At 33.1% G+C, this 12,999-nt stretch overlaps 1 protein-coding gene and 1 pseudogene across 2 annotated transcripts in view; one reads left to right on the forward strand and one right to left on the reverse strand.

The window, feature by feature from the left end:
- The window catches only part of ZNF292 (zinc finger protein 292), an 87,343-nt gene that overhangs the window by 46,296 nt on the left and 28,048 nt on the right, over positions 1 to 12,999 (forward strand). For both annotated transcript variants that reach the window (XM_006200312.4, XM_072965576.1), the window contains one exon: positions 12,206 to 12,408. In XM_006200312.4, the coding sequence (XP_006200374.1) occupies positions 12,206 to 12,408 (203 nt within the window). The remainder of the gene's footprint in view (positions 1 to 12,205; positions 12,409 to 12,999) is intronic.
- LOC102541176 (small ribosomal subunit protein eS26 pseudogene) lies at positions 8,550 to 8,893 on the reverse strand (annotated as a pseudogene).

The raw sequence follows: 12,999 nt of genomic DNA on the forward strand, positions 1-12,999 counted from the left end.
GGTATTCTTTTTTTCTTTTTTAATTTTATTGTGTTAGATCCATTCTATCTCTGCAGTGTATCAGTATCATTTTAAATCTTGATTTTGTTATTCAAGGCTTTTGTCTTTCCCAATTTAAGCAAATCTTATTAAGCATGCAGTCTGTTGACATCCAGGTCTTTGATAATAACCATTAAAAAGATCATATGCAGAAACCTAGCCTCTGGGATACTTACAGAAATCTTCTTGTTTGCATTCAGTCTTTTAATCAATAGTCTTTTGATTATGGTTCATCAAATATGCCTATTTTCCTTATGTCTGATACATGGTTCTCCTTTTTGTCTATAAGGATTTGAGGAAAGACTATAAGACATTTGGCTGGAGTTGTTTTACATAAGACTGTTTAATATTGAGGTTAGTCTGACCCAATTAATTTTAAATGAACTTTTTATTTTAGAATAGCTTTAGATTTGCAGAAAAATTGTAGAGTTTCCAAATACTCCACAATTAGTATTTCCTTAATATTAATATCTTACATTAGTTATGATACAGTTGTCACAACTAATAAACCAGTATCAATACTTTGCTATCTAAAGTCCATACCTTATTTAGATTTCTTTAGTTTTTACTCAGTGTCCTTTTTCTGTTCCAGGATGCCATCTGGGACACCACATTATATTTAGTCATCATATCTCCTTAGGCTCCTCTTGGCTGTGACAGTTTTTCAGACTTTCCTTGTTTTTGATGATCTTGACAGTTTTGAGGAATACTGGTCAGGCATTTTGTAGAATATCCCTCAACTGGAATTTGTCTGATGTTGCTCTTATGATTAGAACTGGGCTTGTAGGTTTGGAGGAGGAAGATCTCAGAGGTAAAGGGCCGTTGTTACCACATCATACCAAAGGTCCATGTCATCAGCATGGCTTCTCACTGTTGATGTTATCCTTGATCACCTGGCTGAGGTAGTGGCTCAGGTTTCTCCACTGTTAAATCATTCTTTTTTTCCCCCTTTCCATGCTGTATTCTTTGGAAAGAAGTTATTATTTGCAGCCCACACTTAAAAGGTGGAGAGTTAAGCTCTACTCCTTGAAGGGGCAGTATCTACACAGATTATTTGGAGTTCTCCACAGGAGATTTGTCTTTTCTTCCCTCTATTTATTTGTCATTTATTTATCATTTATATCAGTATAGACTCATGGATATTTAATTTATTCTTTTTAAATTTTTTATTTATTAATTTTTTAATGGAGGTACTGGGAATTGAATCCAAGCACTCACTCTATCATTGAGCTATCCCCCTCACCCTGGGGATATTTATTTTACACTTTGGTCATAATCCAGTACTTCTTTATTTTGCCACTCAAACTGTTTCAGCTTTGGCCACTGGGACCTCTTTGAAATAAATTTCTCTGTTCTTTTGACATACCCCTATCATTGTGGGTTGTGTTTTTTTGTTTTTGAGTACTTCCTTCCTTTCTGGCACTACAAGATGCTGCAGGCTTATCTTGCATATTCCTGCCCTAATCCTAGAATCAGCTATTTCTCCAAAGAACCCTGGTTCCTTTTGCTGGCAAATAGCATTAGAATCCAAGGCCTGGTAACTGGTGTGCTTGATGCTACTGGGGTGTCTTTGCTTCTAGCAGACAAAGCAAGAAAATAAATACATGTAGGTATAACTAATCTGTGTATATACATGTATCTATAAGTGTTTCTGTATATAGCCATCTGTATCTATATTAAACTAAATATGAGAGTTTATACTGATGTCACAAACTCTAATCACATGGATCATTCTAGCCTTCCCTTGCTTATCTATAGAGTTTCACTTCAAAAGAATGTCATATAATTGAAATAATAGTATGAAGTCTTTTCAGATTTGCTTCTCGCACCATTGTCCGTCCATATACCTAGTGAGTCCCAACATACAGGTATAGTGGTTTCAGAATTGATAACCTGTACCCCCATGGAAAACAACTTTATTGATTAGAGTACAGTGCTTATGTACAATTCTCTTTCCATTATATTTACTGACGCCATTCATCCAAAGTTAGTTAGGTGAGCACCTTGTTCCCCCACCTCTTCCTGTGAAGTTCTTTCATTACATTTGTAAGACAGATTCTTTTGCCATATTCTGCATTCTATCCTGGGCTTCCCAACCTCCTAAATAATTCTTTTAAATTCGCATACTTTAAGATTGCTTCTTCACTATTAAAAGTTCTCTGGTTTTTGACAAATGCATAGTACCATGTATCCACCATTACAGGATTATACAGAATAGTTTCACTGCCCTAAAAAAATTACTGTGCTACACCTATTCACCCTTCTCCTGAACACCTGACAACTACTGATCCATTTACCATCTCTATAGTATTGCATTTTCGAGATTGTCATATAATTATAGACTTTCAGTCTAGCTTCTTTCACTTAGTAATATGCATGTAACTTAATCTGTGTCTTTGAGTGGCTTAGTAGCTCATTCCTTTTTATTGCTGAATAGTATTCCATTGTATGAAGGTACCACAGTTTGTTTATCCATTCACCTATTAAAGGACATCTTGTTTGCTACCAGCTTTTGGCATTTACAAATAAAACTTTTACAAAGATTTGCATGCAAGTTTTTCTGTGGACGTAAGTCTTCACGTCAGTTGGATAAATACCTAGGAGTAAGATTGCTGGGTCATATAGTAGGACTATTTTACTTTGTAACAAACTGCCGAACAGTACCATTCTGCCTTCTCATCATTAATGAATGAGAATTTCTGTTGCTCTAGATTCTCACTGGCAATTGATATTGTCTATTTTTGGAATTTATCCATTTTAATAAGTATGTGGTGATACCACATTATTGTTTTAGTGTATGTGCTGCCAAAGCGAGCACCACATGATTGTTTTAATTTGTGTTTCTGACAAATGATATTGAGCATCTTTTCATGCGTGCATTTGCCATCTGTATCCCTTGTTGGGTGAGGCATCTGTTTAGATTTTTTGCCTATTTTTTAATCGAATTATTTGTTTTTTTATTGTTGAATAACAGTTGTTTGTATATTTTGGTGCAAGTTCTTTAGCAGATAGGAGTTTTACAGATATTTTCTTTTACTCTGTGGATTGTCCTTTATCTTTACAGTGTCTTTCATAGAAGAGAAGTTTTAAGTTTTAATAAAGTCCAACTTACCAAACCAGTTTTTTTCCTTTCATGGATTGTGCTTTTGGTGTTTTATCTAAAAATACATTACCAAATCCAAGGTCCTATAGAATTTTCTTCTGTTTTCTCCTAGAAGTTTTATAGTTTTGCATTTTACATTTGGGTCTTTGTTATGTTTTGAGATAACTTTTGTGAATATATCACCTAATTTGTGTTTAGTGAATCTGTCTTGGCTATCAATAATCACATTTTTTTTTCTGAACACTCACAAGCCATGTTTTTAATATAATTAGTTTTGAGACTCTTATACAGGAATGTATCTATTCCTGTAGTCTACAGTTTGCAAAATGGACCTTCAGCCCCATTTTGAAAATTACATTTTCCCATCTGTTTCAATTTGCTCCATTGTTTGTTCTGCCCTTTTCAATCTAAAGCTTATTTTCAAAACTACCATAAGAATAAAGGAATTCTTTTCTCTGTAGTCCTAAATAATGCATAAACCCAAGGAGCTGGCCTTTTTCAAGAATTTACTCACCTTCCCCAAGTGGATAATTCTCAACTTTTTTTGGTGAGCTAAGGGTCATCTTGGGTTTTAGCTTTGCTAACAGTTTGCATGGATTAGTACCATGTCTCTGATACCCATGGTGCATGCATCCTTGGTCCTGGGCCAACTTTTCCTTCTTTGGTATATATTATTACTAAAAAGTCTAAACTTTGAAAGAGCCCCCTGTTAATAGTCACGTTGAATTCCTTCAGCCCTTTCCCTTCTACTTCTATACTGGAATAGTTTGCAGTTGCATAAATTGTATTCCTACCAGCTTGACAGTTCTTTCTTGAATCTTAGAGCCCTGTGGTTCTCTTTCCCCCACCCTCTGAACTCATTTTGAAAGGAAATTTCTAAAGCTTAAGCTTCTCCACAGTATTTATAAATTCTTCAGAACTTTGTGAGAAAATAAGTCTTTGTTTCAGAAATAAATTTTGCATTTTAAAGTGGAACATGGAAAAAGTGCTGCCTGATTTACCAGATACTAGCATACTTAAGATGTAATATTTTAAAGAGAGAGGAGATGGGAGAAGAGAGAAAGTGATAACCAGCACTTTCCAGGTAAATAGGGTAAGGCCAGATCTGATTACGTGCAGTGGAATTACATGCTTTTGGAAGTAAATTTCCAGTTCTTTCACTTGTTAATACATTTGGTATTTTTTTTTATGTGTATATATCTTTACCTGCCTATGTAGAAAATATCAAAGGGGGTGATAATGAGACCTAGACTTAAACTTGTTGAAAGTTTTCTTGTGTAAGGGCATTTCTTACAGAAAGTCACTAGAAAGAACACCTTAATACCTTGTAGACTGTGTGTTAAGTACTCTTAGAAATACAGTTTTCTTAACCTGTTTCTATTTGGCTGTCTTTTTGGTTTTTTATTTGTTTTTTGTTTGTTTTGCCTCCTTTGCTCTTAACTGACCTTGTCTTGATATAAAAGCTAAGTAAAGAATGAAGTTGGGCGCTGTCTCACACCATATATAAGAATTAACTCAAAATGGATCAACAAGCTAAATATAATATCTAAAATCACAAAACTTCTAGAGGAAAACATAAAGGTAAAATCTTCATGATCTTGGATTTGGCAGTGGTTTTACAGATATAACACCAAAAGTACAACAAAAAAAAAAGTAAATGGAGCATTTTAGATTTTATTTTTAAAGATCACTGCTAAATTAGATTGCCTTTTACTTGTGTATAACCCTGAGATCATTGAGGATCAGTGACTATGGATAGAATTAAGCTGATAGAACTTAACTGCAGTAAGCTTATAAAAGTATTCACCCTCCTACTTCAGGCTGATGATTTGTTATTTTATTAACGTTAGTAATATTCTACTATTGCATGATTTAATATAATGGCCACCAAATTCTTATTTTTGCTAAAAATGATTTTAAAACACACATTCGTTGGCTTTTCTAAACTTCCTAGAAAAATTGATTATTTCTGTTCTGATGATTATATTTCATAATACTGTTACATGGATAAAAATGTCAGAATTTAATTAAATGTAACAGTAATAATTAAATCTTATTTCACACAAACATTTTAGGGTTGCATACTTACGAGGTTCATCTGCAGCATGGAATCTTTTAAAATTTTTAAAAATTCTGTTTTATATCAGTCATGTAAAAATATCAGTTATGATCATAAAATTTTAGACTTAATGAAAAAGCAAGCAACATGATTTAAGAAATTCTGAAATCTTCAAGTGAAAATTCTGTTTCTTGGAAATGTAACATATTCCCTCAGGAAAGAGTGAAAGGTGGGGTGAAGATTAAGACTGTCCCCAACTGGTAATTTGAACACTGGAATCTAGTTACCTAGAGCAGTGGTTCTTTATCCTGGCAGTGCTTAAATCACCTGGAGAGTTTTTAGACATATCAGTGCTGGAGGCCTACCTCGAACCAATCAAATTAGAGTCTGCGTATGAGCTCCAGGCATTAGTACTTTTTAGAAATCAAGATAATTGTACAGCCAGGGTTGAGAACCACTGATGTAGAGCTTAAAATGTTATGTTTTTGTTAAATTTCTGAATTTGGACTTTTTGACTAGCAATGTTGAATTGATTTTTAAATTAAAATTTTTTTTATTTTTTAGTTTTGAATTGATTTTTAATGCATTTTTTTAACTTAATGCAGTTTTTAATTGTGGTAAAAGACAACATAAAATGTACTGTTTAATTGTTTTTAAGGGTACAGTTCAGTAGTGAGTATATTTATATTGTTTTGAAACAGATCTCTAGAACTTTTCCATCTTGCAAAATTAAACCCTGTTTTAAATAGCTCCCTTTCCCCACCCTCCACTCCCAGCCCCTGGTTAACCAAAATTCTACTTTTTGTTTCTAAGATTTTGACTACTTCAGACCTCATATAGGTGGAATCATACCATATTTACCTTTTTGTGACTGGCTTATTTTACTTAGCATAATGTCCTTAAGTTTTATCTGTATTGTAGCATGTGACAGAATTTCTTTTTTTTTTTCACATTATCTTTATGGATGTATAAATGTGTGTATGTGTTTATTGCTGGGGGGTGGGAGTTAAGTTTATTTATTTAATTTATTTTTAATGGAGGTACTGGGGATTGAACCCAGGACCTCGTGCATGCTGAGCATATGCTCTACCACTGGATTATACCTTCCCCTCCAGAATTTTCTTCTTTTTAAAAAGTGAATAATACTGCATTCATATATATATAAAATACACCCCATTTATTTATTCATATATATATAATACACCCCATTTATTTATCCATTCATCTGCTGATGGACATTTGGATTGCTTCCATTTCTTGGCCCTATTGAATAGTGCTGCTATGAACGTGGAAGTGCAGATATCTCTTTGAGACCCTCCTTTTACTTCTTTTGTGTACATACCCAAAAGTAGGGTAGCTGGATCATATCATATGGTAGTTCTGTTTTTAATCTTTTGAGGAACTTCTAGACTGTTTTCCATAGAGTTTGCACCATTTTATAGTACCATCAGCAGTGTACAAAGGTTTCAATTTCTCCACATAGTTGCCAAGACTTATTTTCTGTTTTGTTGTTTTTTTTTTAAATAACCATTCTAAAGGGTGTGGTGATACTTCATTGTGGTTTTGACTTGTACTTCTCTGATAATTAGTGATGCTGAGTGTTTTTTCATATTCTTGTTGGCCACTTGTGTATCATTTTTAGAGAAAATCCTTTGCCTGATTTCAATTGGATTATTTGATTTGTTGTTGTTGAGTTGTAGGAGTTCTTTATATATTCTGGACATTAACCCCTTATCAGATGTATGATTTGCAAGTATTTTCTCCCATTCTGTAAGTTACCTTTTTACTCTGTTGTTCTATTTCTGTTGGTATGTAAAAGTTAACTTTGATGTAGTCTCAATTGTTTATTTCTTTTTTGTTGCTTATGCCTTGGTGTCATATCCAGTAAACCATTGCCAAGTCCAGTATCTTGAAGCTTTACCCCCATTGTTTTCTTCTGGGAGTTTTATAGTTTTGGGTCTTACATTTAGATCTTTAATTCATTTTGAGTTTATTTTTTATATGGTATAAAATAAGAGTCCAGCTCATTTTTTTGGCATGTGGATATCCAGTTTTCCCAGCACCATTTTTTGAAAAGACTGTCCTTTTCCTATTGAGTGTTCTTGGCGTCTTATTGAAGATCATTTGATTGTGTATGTGAGGGTTTCTTTCTGAACTTTTTCTATTCTATTGCATTGTCTATATGCCTGTCTATGTGCCAGTTTTGATTGTTTTGATTATTATAGCTTTGTAATATATTTGAAGTGACCTCCCACTTTGTTCTTTTTCAAAATTGTTTTGACTATTTGGGGTCCCTTGAGATTCCATAAGAATTTTAGGATAAAATTTTCAATCTCTACAACATAGCCATTGCAATTTTGGTGGGATTACATTGAATCTGTAGATTGCTTTGGGTAGTTAGACACCTTAACAGTATTAAATTTTCCAATCTGTGAACATGAGGATCTTTCCATTTACTTATGTCTCCTTTAATTTCTTCCTGCAGTATTTTGTAGGTTTTAGTGTACAAGTCTTTCACTTTCTTGGTTAGATTTATTCCTAAGTATTTTATTCTTTTTGTTGCTATTGTAAATGGAATTGTTTTCTGAATTTCCTTTCCAGATTGTTCATTGTTAGTGTATAGAAACACACTTTTTTTTGTTTTGATTTTTGTTTCCTGCACCTTTACTAAATTCATTTATTAGTTCACATATATGTGTGTATATATATATATATATATATATATATATATATATACACACACACACACATACACACACAGTGTGTTGGGGGGGAATCTTTAGGGTTTTCTACCTACAAGATTATGCCATCTGCAATCAGATGATTTTATTTCTTCCTTTCCAATTTAGATACCTTTTATTTCTTGCCCAAATATTGAATTGATTTTAAGAGGAAATATAAATTGTATTTTTTAAAGGAATAAAATGATGCAGATTCATGTAGGCCATGATGAGAATTTTGGTATTTACCCTTTGAAGGCAAAGGAGAACCACTGGGGGGTTTACCTGGGAGAAGACAATCAAGAGTGTCCTTAAAAAAAGAGAAAAGCACCCTGGATCTTAGTGGAGATGTGATAAGAGAGAATGAGAGTGAATGCAGACTAACAGTGCAGCAAGAAATGGTCTGATAGATTAATGATTTGGGTTGGGAGGAGCGAGGGAGTGATAGGCATAGAGATGGAGAAAAGTGAATGGGGTTGAGTACTTAGGAGTTAGAAATGACAGAATTAGATAGTGGATAGTTAAGGATGGGAAGGAGGCAGGAGAGAGCTTTTTTGTAAAGTATAATTTCCATTTTATTATTTTCTTCAGAGAATAGTATTTCTTCAGTCTTTAAGGACTTAGCTCCTTATATGGGCTTTGGTGGAGGTCGTGCAGCAGCACTCACAGATCTAAATCAGGATGAAGGTGTTCGGTCCTTCCGGGCTTTGTAAGAACAATTTCTGACTACCTTGCTGTAAATGGCACAATTCATGCAGTGATGTAGTTTCACATACACCTTGGGAAGCACATAGGTGTTGGAAACACTTGCTTCGGAAATATCCCTAATGGCCACAGCCTCTACTATTTTTCGAATGATGAACTTCTTAATGGCTTTGTCCTCAGGCATACATTAGACACAGTGCAGTGAAAAAGTTGTGCGTGGCCACAGCCCTTTATGATATGACCATTGTTCCTTCTTTTTTTGATCATCTTGGAAGCAAGGATGAGAGAAGAGAGAGCATTTTTAATGCCAACTCTTAGGTTTTTGGTGTGAACACAACTAAGTGGACTGAGGTAACATGTACTGTGGTATAGTGATTTTTGTATGCAGAGTTTGAAATGTTTGTGAAACAGCTCGTTGGAGATCTGCAGAGGGAATTGCGTGTGAATCTGAGCATGGGTATACACTGCCAGTAAACAAGTTGACTCCACTTTTTGGGGGAATCCAGGACCTGGTCTTAAGTTTTGGTTATGGTACATGCTCAGTTAATATTTGTGTAAAGATTTGTCACAAATATTCAGTTATCTAATGTCATATATTTAAAGTTAATTATCTTTCATGTCTTTCTTTTTTACTATTATGTAAGTGGCATTTTAAGGGAGGAGGCCTTTCTTTCTTTCTTTCTTTCTTTCTTTCTTTCTTTCTTTCTTTTTTAAAAACATTTTTTTTCCTAGAATGGAACATATGTCAAAGATTTGCTGCATCTTGCCTAAGTTTGAAGAGACTTTTTATTTTTTTTAATTGAGGTATAGTCAGTTTACAATATTGTGTCAATTTATGGTGTACAGCACAATTCTTCAGTCATTTATGAATATACATATATTCATTTTCATATTCTTTTTCACCATGAGCTACTACAAGATACTGAATTTATTTCCCTGTGCTATACAGTATAAACTTGTTTGTCTATTTTATATATACCAGTCAGTATCTGCAAATCTCGAACTCCCAGTTTATCCCTTCCTACCCTCTCCCCATTAGTACTTTCTTAACTGAACTGGCTGAATGTCATTCATTTACATTGCCATTTTATGTCCTCCAGCTCTCCTGATGGGCTCAAATGTAGTAAAACCTGCCCTTTTTTTTTTTCAAGTACATAAATACTGAGGAAATAAATTAAAAGGCTATGGAAGGAAAAAATAAGATTTTTTACTTTTTTGGGATGGGAGCTAGTAAAGTAGGTTAGGGAGTGAAAATTGATATGACTAGCAAAACTCTTTTCATAAGTATAGTAGTCTTTGATGTGATATTATAACTCTTTAAGGAAAAATATGTCCTGGATTAGAGAGAAATAGAGAAAGATACAGAGGAATGAGGGAAAGGAAAAGAAAATGGAGAAAAGGGGGAGGGAGAGGGAAGTAAGCTTTCAATAGGTTCTGAATTGAGTGTAGAATGTAATCTACTTTTCATCCATTTGAACCATGAGCTTTAGAATAATTACTTACCTTTAAAAGCTAATGATATTTCACAGCTCTTTACTACTATTCTAATAAGAAGTAGACACATTGCTTACATGAGAATATTTTTTTCTCATTGAACCACTGTGCTAAGCTGAAAGTTGCAAGACCCCATTATTCTGGTCCTGGTTCTGTCATTAACTGGCTTTATGACCCTAGGAAGTCACTTGCTTTCTGTGAGCCTCAGTTTACTCATCTGCCAAATGATGGAGCTGGACAAAATGATCTATGAAGTCCCTTCTCCTCTAGTATTCTGTACTTCTTTGAAATCAGTGTGTGATTCCCCTGTGTGTGGCAATGGTTTGTTTCCCATTGTTTAAAAAAGCAGGCCTACAAGTATGTTTTTGAAATGTGTAATATTAACATATATTTTCCTACACACTGAGTTAGTACAGAAATTGTTTTGTATAATTTGTCATTCTAAATTACATGCTGCTCTTTGAAATTCTCCTATTAAAATTCTCATTAGTTTTGTTAAAAACTTGCCCCCTTTGAATAATTTCTTTGCCATGGTCTTCAGAGTTTGTTGATGATGAATTCTTTCGGGAGTATTTGAAATAATCCCCAGAGTTTGTATTGCTGGAGTTTCCTGGACATTCAAGCTGTTTTTTTAAGTCTATGGTTTATTTATAGCCAGAAAAACTTTATTTTAACTTTATTTACTTAACGTTTTAATTGAAAATCTTGACAGATTTTGTTTTGGCCATTGAACTAAACCGTGAAAAGATAGTTGCAGTATAATTGTCCTAATAGGATCATGTGATATTTTAAAAAAAGTAATGCCCTATCTAGGTCAGACATACTGAGAGAGACAGCAGAGAATTATGCACGTAGTTTATTTATCTGTGTTCAGTCTTTATACTTTTTGGCTTAGTTTAATAGGAAAAATAGAGAATAGCAGGTACAAAGGTCTAGACTTCAAGAAAAGAATGAAATTTGGGATCCTGTGTTAAATTGCTTATATCTTCATGGTTTTAATACTGAGGAGCCGTGAGCATACTATTTTATAGAAGAGTTTTTTCATATGATGGGAGTACAGTCAGATCTAAAAAATGAAGGTGCTAGAGGGTAGCAAAGGATATTTAAAGAAGGGAAGAACGTCTCTTATTTTCCATCTTCTAATCTATAAATTACTTACTAGACATGTCTTCCAGTCTGTTCACAAGTGGAGAAATTGTGTTTTATTTATAGGGCATCTGAAATTTTATTACTGAAAGCTTTCCAAAAGTTTCAGGCTAACAACCACCAAGTAAATTATAAATATGATTTTCATCCTGGTAAAGGGAATTTAGGGAAAAGTTTAAATTTGCATATGTTATAATTTAAATTCTTCATAAGTTAAAAAAAAGTTAAACTTGTATTTGTAGTTGATGAAATAAGCACTGGGAAATTCAAAGATTTGAGCATAATAGAAATTTATTATGCATTAGTGGGTCTTAAGCAAGTGTTGAGGTTTATTGATTGTTTTAAAAATAACAAACCCACAGAACTTTCAGCAGACTACCCCCACCCCCTTATTTGTTTTTCTGTAGATACTTAAATTTGTTCTGAAACACCTGTTGAAGCAAGATAGACTTGACCTTTGTAAAATGAAAAATACATTATTAGTATTGAACACAATGTTAGGTGAATTTCATCTTCTAGAATATCCAAACATCCTTATATGGTTATCTATTTAAGTATCTAATGGCCTACCCTTGCAAATTTCTAGAGATGCTAAACCCTGGTATTCAAGACTAATGCTGTGAGAAAAAGAATTTAGTATACTTTTAACAATCCTATGAGAATTTAATGCAGAATTATTTTTATCATCAAGAATTTAATGCACCCTCTTTCTAAATGGTACATTAAGGAGAAAAATATTTAATGCAACTTTAAAAAGTTAGCAGTATAATCTACTTTTGCTTATAAGGTCAAATATTTTGTTTTAGCCTGAAAGTAATAGAAAATGGCAAAAAAAGTTTTATTTTCTGTGCTTTAAAAAAATATATTCCTTATAAGTATTTGTGTAATAAATGAACCATTACAAAATGTTAATAATCTGTTATGTCTTGTTTTTTAAAGTGAATGAATTTTTAGCTTTTGAGGGTCCCATCTTGTTGGATATGAGAATTAAACATCTAATCAAAACAAATCAGTTAAGTCAAGCAACTGCTCTAGCAAAGCTGTGTTCTGACCATCCAGAGATTGGTACAAAAGGTAGTTTTAAGCAAACTTACCTTGTCTGTCTTTGTACATCATCACCAAATGAAAAGTTAATCGAAGAGGTGAGTATGTTTTCTTTTGTTAGTAATTATTTTTTAAAGTGAAGAAAATTACTTTTAATTAGATTAGGATGTCTTTGATTTCGTTTTCTCTTAGATAGTGAGGGTCCATTGTCAGTCTTAAATTTTTGGTAAGCTCTTGCATAGTGAGTCTAAGCAGCTTTCAGAATTATCTGTAAACTGATTTCACCTAGCTTCTATTTTAAATAATTTAGATATTTTAATTACTTTGACTAAATTATGGGAAACATGGTTGTAACTTAATTTAGTTAGGATGTTTATATTTGTTAGTATATGGGCTTTAATTTCAGTTTTACCTGATTTTAAGATACTTGCAGATATTTTTTAATTGGCTAATTTTTCAATAACTTAAAAAATTTATATAACTCCCCTCTAAAAATACTTTCTCTGTATATGTGTGTCTATATCTCTATGTATATAATCTCTTTCTGTCTTCTGTATCTGTATCTATGTAACAGATAAATTATTCCTAGGAGGGAGTCACATGTATAGATAGATATCCAGAGATGGATATTTACCTATATCTATATCTATATATAAAGAAATATTTAAGGTAAAACTTTATTGTAAGAC

This window comes from Vicugna pacos, chromosome 8 (genome assembly GCF_048564905.1).
Source record: "Vicugna pacos chromosome 8, VicPac4, whole genome shotgun sequence".
NCBI lineage: Eukaryota > Metazoa > Chordata > Mammalia > Artiodactyla > Camelidae > Vicugna > Vicugna pacos.